Source organism: Bacillus rossius, chromosome 2 (genome assembly GCF_032445375.1).
Source record: "Bacillus rossius redtenbacheri isolate Brsri chromosome 2, Brsri_v3, whole genome shotgun sequence".
NCBI classification, from domain to species: Eukaryota; Metazoa; Arthropoda; class Insecta; order Phasmatodea; family Bacillidae; genus Bacillus; species Bacillus rossius.
The window spans coordinates 103,030,583-103,045,404 of NC_086331.1; the positions used below are offsets into that span (position 1 = coordinate 103,030,583).

Sequence of the window (14,822 nt, forward strand, 5' to 3'; positions counted from 1 at the left end):
TTTTTCTAAGAACATAAATATTCATGTCCAATAGAAATCTCTACATGAACAGTGGCTACCATCAGTTTATGCATTTAATGTTAACTAAATTAAATTCAAGCAAATTTGAATACTGAAACCTATGAGCAAAGTTCGAAGTACGTTCGTATTGTGTATGGTCAAAAATAACAGTCTCTTGCTTCCGAGCCAAGTTTACCAAGCCAGACTCCTACATTTAGAGTATTATCCTTTGCACTAAACTAATAAATTAATATTATATTAAATCTAAAGCATTTTTATACTCTACACTTTAAAATAACATTTTCTAAAGTGCATCCATAAGTGTGTTGTCATGTAAACTACAACATACTTTTGATCAGTGTCACATGGTAAAACAAAGCCTTGTATTTGGCAGCTGTGTAACTCATTGCAGTTATGCCTGTCAGAATAATAAATTTTTTTGAGGTATTAAAGGCAAAACCTTTAACTTACTTCATACTGGGCTTATTTGAGCTGACTAAAGACCCTACGATAGGTGATTTGGAAATTTAGTATCCATGTACCTATGCTACATTACAAATTTAACTTTATGCATATAAATTTTTAAAATACCTTCTTAATAGAGGAACACTGAAAATACTCATTTGATAAATGAAACACAAATTAAGGGGATTGGTGCAGGACAAAAAACAGTCATTCGTCAGAATTTGTTGGAAATGAGCTTAAGTGTTTTATAAATGCTTGTTTATTACTACTGCACGGCCAGCCAGCACGTATATAAGCTAGCGGGTGAGATTTGGCAAGTTAGTGGCGAGAGAGCTTCCGTGGGGGGAGGTTGTCTAAGATTGCAGCTCTGAGGCCTGCCATCTAGCGGGAATCTTTCGAAGGTCTTCCACAATATCACCTTTCTCTCTCTCTCTCTCTCTCTCTCTCTCTCCAACACGGACACCCAACCAGCTCTTATCTTCGCTTCCCATCTCACACTATCTTTCATTCTCGGATCAGGTAGCCGCCCTTCCCCACGTAGACTTTCGTGTTACTCCAGGAAACCAAGACAACCTTTGAAAAATTTGTCCAAAGCTGAATTTTTGTACTGTGGTAGAGTTGACTATGCTTAATAACATACCGAAAGTTTACCGCTGTAGACCTTGTGCGTTATCACCGAAAATTTGCATTTAAGTCCTAGGTGACAGCAACTTGCATCAGTCCATTAAAATGCTACCCATTTATACAGTTTTTAATTTTGACTGTCCGTAAACTTACCAAAATAATCTAGAAACTGTAATACACCCATTAATGTTAGAAATAAATTTTTTTTAATATTTCAGATATGATATAAAGCGATTAATTCACGACATATATTTTTTTTATATTTGCCACCCAGATAAAAATACGATTTACACCAATTTGAAGAGCCCAATGCGAAAAAATGTCTAAATAAATGTTTTTAATTATACTTTTAGCTTTAAGATAGTATATTTATAAAGAGTCTAGCATAATTAGTTGCCTCATTAAAGCTGCCCGAGCGTTGCAGTGTACTGCGGCCGTACTGATCTTTCACGGCCGGCGGGCTTTGAAACACGCTGCGTATTGCGACACTTAATAAACTTGGTCTTATTTAGGGATTACTTAAAATATATTTAATGCATATGATAGGGTGTATTCATGTTACATCTATTTAGATATTAATATTCTTTTTTCTTATATGAATGATTTTTGATACAATAAAATTAACAATAAACAATTTCTGCTTGGAACTTGTAAAACAAAATTCTAGAGGACCTCTGGTTTTATATACGTGTGTTCGTATTTTGTTACAAAAATTTTATTATTAAAAATTATTTTAATACCAAAAAATATAATTATTTTTTATTTCTAATACATTAAGTATATTATTTTAGATCAGATCTGTGCAAAATTTTTATGTAGCCTATATTATAAAATATATATATTTAATTGTATGAAATTAGTTTACTACATAACAGTTGAAGAAAACGATACACCGTAAATGTGCTTATTGAGTTTTGTCACTTTTATAACATAATTCGTATGATAATATTATTTTTTTCCAGAAAATAAATAAAACATAAGTTGTGTTGTAAAATGTATTAATAGAATTACATATTTAGTAATTTTTTTCTAAGTTAATTCATTGGAGTGCTGCGCCTAGCTTACTTCGTTGAATTGCTAGTGGCAAAGAGCGGTGGTGGATGTTTTTGCAAGAGTTTGGCCGTATTTTATGACCCCAGCTGTGAGAGGGTGTTCGTCCCAGAAATCCTAACGGTCAAGGAAAATAGCCTTTCTCTGTAGTCACGTACGGGTCTGCTACTCGCGCAATATTGTCAGTTTATCACAACTTTCCGGGAAGTTCTATTGTTATTTATTTATAATTTAGAAATTAAAGAGTCGATCATACTAATATTTTTACCTAAGCAAATCGCATCCTGGAAGATTTTTATCTACGTTTGCAGCAAAAATCACTTGCAGTTAGGAAACTTTTATTCTTTCAGAGTAAAATTCAGTCTGGAATTACCATACATTAAAAACCTTAGTTTTCTGGAGCAAAAAAGTCCCAGCACGAGCGACTTTAACACTGATGCACACACACTACGCAGCTTGAAATACATCAGTGGTCAGACTATTGTACCAGACACTCAAAATATACACATTTCAACTTTACAAAAAAAAACACAGACAATATTTATGAAGTGATTTTGACGCTACGCTCAACAAATTTATGTAACATGTAGTCAAATTTCTATAAAAAATATATATATTTCTTACCTTTTATGATTAAAATTACCAATTTAATAATAGGACGTTTAAACTTTGAGGTGTTTATCACAGTTACCATGTAGGACATTAATTTATATTACTTTGGTGCCATAATGAGAACCGGCTTAAAAAAGTATTAAAGTTATTAAATTTACGAAACATTTTTGTGGATCATTGTATAAATTATCATTAAGGACTCAACTGCTCATTATTGGTGTGATCACAAGGTTTCATCGGTAAACTTTTGACGTGTTACTAAGAAATGTTCATTCTACTACTGTACAAAATTTTTGCTTTGGGATAATTTTCCATGTATTAAAAATTTTTGTTTCTTAACAGCGAAATTCGTCCCGACCCGAGCCTACTTCGACAACCTCGCAGTAGTATACACTACGTGGCTCGGATCGCTTTAGTGGTCAGACTAATTGTATGAGACACTTAAAAAATATACCAATTTAAAGATGAATAAATATGCAAAAACGTTTACTCTAAGCGATTTCCACGTTGGGCTCTTTAAGTTTATGTAAGATGTATTTATATTTCCTTAAAATTGAATGAAAGTGAATTCGTTAACTTTAATGATTTAAAAGGTCTATTTTATAGAAACATGTTTAAACTTTGTGCTTTTTATCACTATCCTCAGATGGGGCAATGTTTCTAGATTATTTTGGGTTCCATACTGACGGTCTACTCCATAAACTGCATTTGCAATATCCATTATTGTGGATTGTTGCAAAAAATTGTCATTTTGGACTTAACTGCTCGTTTTTGGTGTGACGCACAAGGTTTGCGGCAGTACTTAAACTTTTGACGTGTTACTAAGAAATGTTCATTCTACTACTGTACAAATTTTCGGCTTTGGGATAATTTTTCATGTATTAAAAACCTTTGTTTCTTCACAGTGAAATTTGTCCCGACCCGAGCCTACTTCGACAACCTCGCAGTAGTATACACTACGCGGCTCGGATCGCTTTAGTGGTCAGACACATTGTACCAGGCTCTCAACAAATAAACTAATTTAAAATTTAAGAACTAAATCGTGATCGTAAAATGGCCGCCATGGTGATTTGCGAATTTATGGAGAAATAAAAGCAGTTAAAATCTTATGTAGTTTCCAAGAGACATTATTACATCACCAATCATCTAAAGTAACAGGTTTACAAAATTTCAACATATTCAGTAACTAGTCAGTTTTTCAAATGTGTTAGTATTAACAATCTGGACCATATCTAGTCGGTGAGGTCTGTATTGTTACAGACTATCTGTATTCTGGTATTTGGATTTTGAAGCTACTTAATGATTCGCTTTCAATGTCTATTAAAATATACTTAATGCTAATTGCAGGAATATTTCTACTCGATTTCAAAATTATAATTCCTGAAAATTTGTAGTGGACACATTTCAATGTAACACTTATTGATTTTCGAATTATGTTGAGGTTTCGCATGCCACTTCGTGTACACGAGATGGCCCCTGCTTTGGTAACAATGAGTCATCACAACCGGTGCCGTCTGTACGAGCGTCTTCACAAGTTATCCTGAAATATGTTCTTAAATAATAATTAAAGTGAATTCTTAAAATCCTACACACCTTATCTTAAGTGTCGTAAATGAATCGTTATATTTTGTAAATCCATATAATATAGGAGCCAACATGGCGCGAAGCGATGGACGCGATACGAATAATATTTTTTTTTTTTACCAACCACTACATCAGTAAATATTTGTGGTTTCCATTCGCTATGAATTCAAGCATGTAACATGTGTACTGCTTCTTCAATTCGGCCACAGTTAAATGGGAGGCTCTGAATCACTGAAAACTCCTCATCCAAATCAACGATGAATCACAGGCATTACAACAAACAGTTATCACAAGTCAAGTAGCCAATGAGCAGGTGACATTTTTCGAGTCCGTAGAGGATTGTTGAGACTATCCTACAGGTCAATGGCAACGCGCTCTTACGCGCATGGTTAATACCCCGCATGAGTAGAGTGTAAAGGCGTAAGCCTGAGACACATCTAGGTCCTCATCTAACCGCGCACACTTAGATTTAACTCAGGATAGGGTGAAAAATATTTACTAATTTTGCAGTCCTAACAGTCACCGACGAATAGCCAGCAAAAATACATAAATAAGCTCACGAATATTGTTCGTGAATGAAGGCGAAGCTAATACTTTGGAAACGTTACCAGCAGATATTAAATGATGTTTAACTATTATTTACGTTGCTTACTTCTTAAAACTGCATTCATGTAAACTGATTTTGTGTGAGACTATGTTGAGTGTTTTCTGCTACACTTAGTTTTCTGAAAAAAGTCTATTGTGGCTTAATAAACTTGTTAAAATTGATGCCTGCCATAAAAAAAAAATTCAAACGTAATTATACGGATACATGTTGAGTATAGTTTATGAATGGTTCACGCATTGCTGAAAAAAAAAACATGTTTACAATTTTACACATCTTTTTGTTGTCGCATCGCGTCCATCGCGTTGTACATACTCAACTCTGAAAAATAAATATATGGTAAAAAAAGCTATAATAAAATAATCTCTTATCTTTCTTTATTCTTTTTTCTAAGCGCTCTAATGGCTTTCGATAGTTTTGTTCTTTTGTGTACTCTGCTTGGTGGAGGTTTCTTCTGCATTTTATTCCTGAATAAATCTTACGCTTGCAACAAAAAACATCTAGCTAAATCACTGTGCTAAATAACAACAGAGAATAACCATTCAATTATACGCCGAGCTAAACCAAACACGTTCTCTTATCTACTGAAAATGAGTATGTTGACCTTCATATCAGTTTCCCGCGAAATCCCGTCTCCCCTTCGTAAACAGCAGACAGCTGTGGCAGAGTGGGAACGAGCTGCAAAAAGTTTGGAAAACTGTCGCAAGGTGTCACTACTGTCCAGCGCGCTCCATAATTCCTCGTATCCGAGCTTGCACGCGGCTCAAATTTCTACAGCTACGTTTTTACTTTAGGTCCGACTGCAATAAGCTAAAGACTAAAATAAAGTCAATCATTCAGCCGACATATATGTAGGCGTTTGAATTACAAATGAAAACGTGAATGTTATTAAATTCGCAAATGAATATCACGCAATTTCGTAGCAGCTCAGTTATTAAAATTCAAATTGTAAATACGTTAAATTAATAATGATTACAGATAAAATAATGGTCACAGTCATATCTCCCGTGTCTGAAAATTTATCTGCGAAAGTTTTACCACTGAATTCTTTATAGTTTTTTAATAAAGCTTGAATTAAAAAAATTCCCGAAAATCAGCAATAACTTAATTAAAATAAAAAAATAAAAAATTAAATTTTACACCAGAATGGTTCAAATATTCTCTAGCAGCTGAATCATTAACAAATATATTGTTTTTTTTAATACGATGCTGGTGCACCAATCCCCTTAACCTGAAGGCAAAATATTTTGTGAGAAAAAAAAAAAAAGAGAAGCCATTTATGATTCATAAATTGCTCAGTTTCCAACAAAAATAACTACAAGAAGCCTACATCATTTCTCTAATTTCTTTCTCAATTTTTACTATTTTTAACAAACTTTATAAACAAATATTACGAATGTTTGGATTTCATCAGCAACACCTGTTCGTTCACAACTGTGCTATAAACTGTCCCGTCTCATCACTCTCACCTGATGACTGAGGGGAACGAGTGGATCTTTTGGTTCCAGACGTTAGTTTCTCTGTTTTTATTTTACTTTTGGTTAATTGTAATTATATAATATAGAGCTACATAATGTAAGTGAATTAACTGAAAACAAATAAAACATGGAATTAAGATCACATTAATAGAAGAATGGGCCGGCCCTTATTAGAAAATTAACATAAGATCATTAACAATATTTAATTAAAGTTTGTAACAATAAACATATTAAATTATCGTGGTGAGGTTCTTGATTTCAGATCAAAGAAACGTCGTGGTTGGATGCTAGTCTGAAAAAGGTTTAAAAAAAAATTGAAAGGCTGGCGTTTTGGAGATTGTTGGATGTAGTGGGACAGTTGACGAGACGTCAGAGGGCCGGGTCCTCCGCCCCGTGGAGACTGATCTGGTCCTTGGAAAAGTACCCGGGTTCGGTACTCGGTGCCTGGTCCGGCACTTGTACTCTGTTACTTGGTCCCTGTCTGTGAACAGATCCAAACACATATGTTTACGACTGATTCACAGACAGTTGGTGGAATAGGCGGAAAATGCCTTCTAGTTACGATAACAGATGGGGAGTGGTGGTGGTAAAAACTCACCAAACAGGGTGATGTCTTTCAGGGTCTGCCAGATGGTTGAGCAGACGAGCGCAATGCGGATGATCCATGATTTAAAAAAAATAAATTATCTACGATGACTTATACATGACTACTTTAGCTAGATTTACATGGACTGACTAACCCCTAAACACTACCATGGTGGGAAACATCCCTTGTCTAATCTGACCAAATCTTAATAGAAAAACACGGCGAGGCATCCCGATGATGTCTGGTGTCATGCAGTCAGTCCTGAATGGCGGCGCGCAGTGAGCTTGGGGCGGCCGAGACTCGTAATTAAAAGTGTCGTTAACGAAAGAAAGGTGGGGTGGCTTCGGCTCTCGAACCGAAAGGTTCCGAACATTACCGAGGTGCTTGTCGAGGAAGGCAGACTTTGATATCTCGAAATTGATGGTACTGCCCGATGTCAGCACGATCTACTGAGGTGTGGCTGAACTGAGTAGAGATCGACTTGCGCGGAGCAGCTGGTGGCAGCATTGGGCTTATGGAGAGAACTGAGCCAGCGCTCTGGTGGCCTGGGAAGTACCTACGTGAACTGATTAGTGCGGAAGACGCCAGAGGGCAGGCATTCCGCGGGCGTTCATACTCCCAGGGGAAGTGATTCACAAAACTATCGCTAGATGGCATAAGTAGGTACTTCATGTACTACTGTTGTGGTCTTGGGAAGAGGCCGAGCCTGGGCGGGGTTAACGGCCGGTCAAAGACCCGGGGCGGTGTTCCCAGGAAAACTTGAAGAGGTGGGGGTGTGGTGCTGCTGATGAAAGTGGGAACGGCTGTCTACAGGACCCGGAGGCGTGACTATACTTTAGCGAAGACGATTTGCCATCATGTCAAGAAGTGCTCACTTCAGGCGAGGTCTAGGAACTGGCCGGTCCTGAGAGCTTGCAGGGCCTAGCAGTTCTCATCACGAATCGGGGGCGAATTATAGGAGACGTCCGTGCGCCAAGACGGGAATAAAATGATCGCCCTGCTGGGCCATTGAATGGTAGGGCTGAGAAAACTTGGGGAGACAAGTCTGACAAAGGTTGGATGGGAGTGTACAGGAGGAGGAACAAGTTTAAGTTCTTGCAGCAAAGGAATGACTGGTGACATTAATTAAGTTAAAAAAATTCAAATTTAAAATTGTGCGGAAAATACTAGTTGGCGGCACAAAAAATATAAACAAATTCTAGAGCACTAACCTTGTATTCCTTGATGAGTGCTTCTCGGCCCAAGTTGTAAAGTAAATAATCCATTGAGGGTTTGTAGGATGCTAGCGTATAGTCATAGTCGAAACCATACACGTTAACCTCTTTCAGGTCAAGCTCATTGCAGGCAAACACACCTTCAATGTTGACGTCCATGGGAAGCTTTTTAGCTAAAACACATATACATTAAATCAAAATTCCATATTATTACTATTACAAGCCCTGTATTATCACATCCAAATAAAAGCCAAAAAATATGTAACAACCAGACAGGCTCCAAATGGATATATATAGTCATTGTGAATTAAAAACTACAGGACAGAATGCAGGCAGCACATGTGGTTCCATTACATAGGACATAAAGTTAAATAAGAGCCAAAATTAACATTAAAATAAGGAATAGTGTTACATGAAGAATGAAAGAGTAGTGTTATGATTGTTTTGTATGAAAGTTGTGTAAAAAATGGAATAACTGCAAACAAAGAAAGAGAGAGAGAGAGAGTTAAGCACCAGGATCCATTCACACTACAGTGCGAATCTGCTAATGCCTTATGTACCTGCAGCCTCGTTGACCGAGCTTGAAGTGTTAACTACATAGATATTTCGAAGCACGCGTTTCAGCACTTAAATGCACCTGGTACGGCCCCACGGTGAAGAACATCTGTGGACCAGGATGTAATAGTGAAGCTAACAAGAGAGGGCGGCATTACAATTTTCAAGTTTTCAAAGAATGCACAACAGGTTCGCGGATTCTATTCAACAATGGAATATTCTGCTTGGCAACTCTCAATGCTCAGAGCAAAATCATTCAGTAAAGTGTTGGAGAGTGGCATCAGTTTACTTTGTCCATTCCAAACATTACAGTGACTTATGGCAGACTAGTCAGTTCACTTAAATATTGCCATATCAAATAGTTCTCATGCATTTTTTTTTAAGTATTAAGTGTCAATTGTACATATTTTAAGTGTTTATTAAATTTCTTTACAACTTTACAATATTACAATACTTCAGGAGTACATGTAAGTATGTGTGTTTGCAGTTTTATTTGATTTCTTAAACTCTATGGCTAATATGTTGCATTCAAATATCTACCACCCAATGAAAAAAGAACAGCAGGACTAATAAACATATTTGGAGATGTAACACGTTGACATTTTAAGTTATGGCTTACAGCGGCCATGGACACATGCTCAACAAATTTGGCATTTCACAAATAACTAACAGAATTGTAAAGATGCAAAAAATGCCATGCAGCTAAAGAAACTGCAGTGTTTTGCTATAATATGTTGCAAACCACGAAACAGCTAAATTTGTCTACAATAATAAATTTTACAGAGCTTCAAGAAACTTTTGGATTACAAAGTAGGTTATTCAAGTCTATTACAATACATAAGGATTCCTTGTATACTGTGCTTTACAAACACTGCAGTTCTCTAATCATAACTGAAACCAGTTGGCATACTTTCCAAACCATTATAATATTATTGTTTATTTTATATTATGTTCAGTACTCCTAGATGCTGCTTAGTTACATAGGTAACTACAAACATGTTATGAAACAAATTTTTTATTTGTATATACTTTATCAATTGACTGTACTAATCAAAAATTACATTAAAAAAATAATTTTTACTAGTAATTTAAACACACTCTAATCGTTATTATTAACAATATCATATTTAAATTATGTGTTGAGAATCAATGGCATAGCCAGGGATTGCATGTGCAGACCTGCCAACATTCAAATTTAAAAAATCATGAGGTCCTCGATAAAAATTTCCAGGCCTATAAATACAGGTTAGATATAAAAAACAACAAATGAGAATCTTTAAATTTAAGTGACATACCTGTGCATATGTTACATGGTCTCTGCTTCAAAATTTATTTCAACAAATTATAGGTTGCAGATTTAATTTAGTTGAACATAATTTAGCGCTATCGTGTAGTGATCATGCAGGGCCGCAACTAAAAAAGATGTAAAATAACATTCTGCTCATGTAACACTATTATCACTGTTCACAGCAAAATTAATTTTTTTATTGGAAGCAATACACTTCACGTGTTAGTTGTGTTTTTTGTAGCGACATGTTTCACAATGTCTCCTCTTCCACTATGCGAGATAGAAAAATCAGCACGGCACACGCTACAAAACGCAAAATTGCTTCCTTTACGTGACTCGAGTATTGATGGAAACTCGTTACTGTAAGCTTTCGTAAAACTTGTTTTGTAACTTTTACAAACAAAATCTTGGGGCCCCAAAAAATCGTGAGGAAACACTATTTTGGCGTGAGGGCGTGAGATGGACCTTAAAATCGTGAGCCTCACACCAAAATCGTGAGAGTTGGCAGGTCTGCATGTGTGCACATTTATACACACAGGCACAGATTGACTTGCAGGATGTTTATCAGTATAATTAAATATCCATCTTTATTAGAGTTTTAAAAAAACTTTGTAACAGCATGTGGTTTATTACATATATTTTAGTAACAAAAGCAGTGTGAAGTAAAAAAAATTACTAAAAATGAGAGTTTACGATAAGGCCACAGTCAAGAATAAAACATTATTTACTCTTAATTACAAAGCCAAGCAATGTCATTACTTTTAACATTTTAATGTATTACACTAAAATTTAAGAAAAAAATTTATATAATCTTGATGTCATTTCATTTATATATTATATCTGACTGAATAAAAAATAAAAAATTATCTGGTATGAGTTATCCATTTTATCACAAAGATTAAAGACAGCACCAAGTTAACTCAACCTCCAACCATTCAGACTGGAAGCTGTTGACTGTTATTTACTAACGGTCACTTTTGCTTTTGTAGTGAATTAACTTGCACTATGCTTAATAATCACAGTTTGTGCACAAGTAAGCATACAAAAGAAAAACCTGGAGGCCACTATGTGATAATTCCTAGCACAAATTTCAATGTCAAAATAAACTCTTTCCCACTCATGAAAAACTGGGTATGCAATGGTTAAATATATATAATGTTCTCTTAATTGTTTTCAAGGAAACAAATGCAAATTTCTCTGTTAGATGTTGGGTGACATCTGAATTAGTGTTTTGATGTGATGAGTGTTTGGTCTAAACTGCATTGTTATAATACAAAGTAGAATACAAAACCTAAGTATGTATAAAGAACAGTTTAATTTATGATGTAGCTTGCTATAACATGACTTAAATTTCTTATTTAAAGATAGGATTGAAGTAATGTTTTAACTGACTGCAATTTAACTCAACCACCAGACATTAAGACCAAAATCTAAAAATAAACTGACTCGCGTTCACAGCCCTACGACATGTTAAACCATGTACTGACTGACTTAACATTGCAAACATAGCTACATCCCAATTTCTTCCTGGAATTGAAGATTTCTTCTCAAGACTTATATGAGTTTTCATTCCAATCCACTGTAGAATGTGGTTTCAATAACATGAAGGCCATTCCTACTACACATATGCGCTCTCACATCTTACCTGTACAAAAGATTGCCTGATCGGTGGATTGGTCACGGACAACATATTACATAACATGAAAATCAGGAAGTATGCAAATTTACTACATTAAGAATGTCAGTCCATGGTAAAAAGCACAAAACTGTGTAACCAATGTCCACTTAAAACAATTTTCGCAAAGTGTAGTACTTAAAACAAATAATAACTTTAAAAATTTACTTATTTTTCAATAAGGGAATGTAACTGAGCCTAACTATATTTATCTTTTATTTATTTAATATATTCCATAAAGCCTTTGATTAATCAATGGAAAAGTCAGCTTTACATGAAATTATTTACAAAATACATAGCAAAATAGAAAAAAAAATACATTTCAACAACAACAAATTTAAGTAAACATGAGCATTCTAAAATACAACTTTGTATCTATCCGGTCTGTATTGCAACAGAAAGATGTCTACGTTAATTCCTTCTGAGAGGTAAACATTCTTTTTACTTAGGCAGATTTCTTTATTTAATAAACAATGTTACTGGTCACACTGTCAGTCAGCAGGCACACACAATTACAATTTGATCATATGAACAATTAAAAACATACTTAATGAGCACCTTGAAAATATAATCTTGTAATGTCTGAGCAATGCAGGAAATTTCAAATGTTCTTTCATCAACAATAATCTATGACTCTTTATGCAAACATCTGGATTTTTAAGGCCTTCTGTCATGTTGAATTCAGGACTTTTCCCAGAGCAAGTCACTGATGTAAAGTATATCACTCTAGGATTCCAGTGTTTAGTGTAATGGGCATTCACTTTCTCTTTCCAATACACAATTTCTGCATTAAACACTGTCCTTGCTACAGAAAAAACTGTTGCAAGATATTACAAAACTTTCAATTTTATTTGTTACTGTTTTATTTGTTGTCGATAATAGAACTAATATTTATGAGTATGCTCTGCAGCGAAAAAATATGATTTTTTGTTACCAGTTAATGTTTTGAATATCAATAAGCTTTTTTTTTTTTTGCTGATAGGTGATAAGATTATATTTTCATGCAGCTATCGCCAGTAGTAAAAAAATTGTTATTTAAACTATAGGAAAACACAACTAGTACCAATGTTTGATTATTCCTTTTCTACACTTAAAATAATTATATTATAAATTATGGTAAATCATGCAAGCAAAATAAACTGAAAATAATAAACTTCAAACTCAATACAACAAACTGAATGGACCAAATTTTTGTGTGTGTTTATAAAGGAGTTCTTTGAATGAAGTGCATCAAAACAGGGCTAAGAAGTTCACAATACCGGATTCTCCTGTATTTCTGTATCCAAAATGCAGATTTCAAGTGTATATGCCACTGAAAGTGCAAGAAATGTTGTATAAATTGGTTTCTGAAAGGGGCTGTTACAACTTTGGCATCATGTAAGACGTGTACCAAACTCCCTAACACCATGGAACTATGTAAGCTATAAAATAATGAGGTGAAAAACCTTTAAATAAGCAAGACACAATAAACAAAAATTTGGAAACTAACAAACTAATGACTGACTTAAAAGACACTAGAAGAAAGTAGAAATAAGAGGTCTTCATTTCTATCTTGTCATTCCATGTTGGCAACTTCCTTATTTGTAGCATAGTTTTGAATTGTTCCTATTTATGCTGTCAAGTGTTTTTATATTTAAAAATAAGTATTTTTATTTCATTTAGTTTCATTAAGTATTAAAAAACCAGCTAATTACTTACAAACATTTTTTTCACATATAATTGCTATTTTAAAGAAAAATGTGAAAAGTTATTTCTTAACACTGTGTAATATGTTATCATATAAGCGATTCAAACAAATTTTCCAGTCATATTTTTACAATTAATGTATTAATGGTTTTTAGCTCACAATTCAATGTTCTTTAAAGCCCTCCCTACTCATGAATTTCTTTGAATCAGTCGGAAATGAAAAAAAAAATCAAATGAGGAGAATAATTGAATAACATTTGTAACAGTAATTTTTTTTAATACCTTTTGGACGAACCTTCAACTCCACAGTTATCTTAAAATTTGTATCTCCAACAGTCTAAATCCAAACTAAAATATGAGAAGTTGAAATATTTACTTTATTTTGTAACACAAATTTACTCAAATCCTCCGTGACAAATACTAGTACTTAAATTATGTAATAATTAAAAAAAATTAATCTACACAAAAACAAAGTTTTATTTTTGATTCAATGTAAACCTAGCTAAAATCCTCTATCATAGACTTCAAAGTATTTTATATTCTTCAATACAATATTTTATCTGAATGCTTCTTATGTATTTTAATTGAATTGGAGTTATCTTTGAAAAAAAAATTACAATGATAATTAATCAAGGCAATATTTACAATCGACAGATAAGACATATTTATCAACAATTATTTGTCTTTAAATATATTTAAATTGTAGACATTTTGTGAACTGTTAACAGACTGCATGCACTGCGACAAAACAAACTGAGAGCAGGCATGCGCAATAACTCGTGGTAACATCACGTAACATAGCCTGGCGGCGAACTAGGGAGTTGACTGATAAATGTGATGCAAGACAGCTAGAAATGGGTGACCACACAGTAGGGTCAAACTTCAGATGGGTTGCATTTTAACGACGGTGCGCTACAATCAGAGGCCGGTGCTAAGAGCTTGCAATTCACAAGTACTAATGTGAGGTATGATGCCAGTAAGTCGACAGTAATGAAGCGTCCTGGAACATCGCGGTCACAAAACAAACATGGAAACGGATTCTTCACACCAAATAAAATAAAGAGAACGTTGTAACTGCCAAGACACGCAGTGCAGCGTAGCATCGAGGGTGACTAGCCCTGTTCTACTAGGAGTGTACAAAAAAATAGTACCCCTTTTCCCACTATTTACTTTCAAAATCTTTCCTTTTGCTGGTGGGAATGATACAATTTTTTTGATTTCAGGGGTGGAGTGGGAATATATATATAGACACACACCCAATTCCAATCCCCGCCCCGCACATGCCCCTGGTTCTACAATTAGGGCAATTGTTGACTGTATTATGGTTCACATACATCGGAGAGCAGAATTATATTACAAATTGAGACTGCAATGATTAATAATAATTATATAACATGTTAG

At 34.5% G+C, this 14,822-nt stretch overlaps 1 protein-coding gene across 3 annotated transcripts in view; it reads right to left on the minus strand.

Annotated features, from left to right (window-relative positions):
• LOC134529532 (5'-nucleotidase domain-containing protein 2) overlaps positions 1-14,822 on the minus strand; it is a 60,838-nt gene that overhangs the window by 40,815 nt on the left and 5,201 nt on the right. For 2 of the 3 annotated variants that reach the window (XM_063363722.1, XM_063363723.1), the window contains exon 2: positions 8,215-8,390. In XM_063363722.1, the coding sequence (XP_063219792.1) occupies positions 8,215-8,390 (176 nt within the window). Of the gene's footprint in view, positions 1-6,408; positions 6,899-8,214; positions 8,391-14,822 lie in introns of those variants that run through there. The other variant, XM_063363724.1, reaches the window with a different exon arrangement.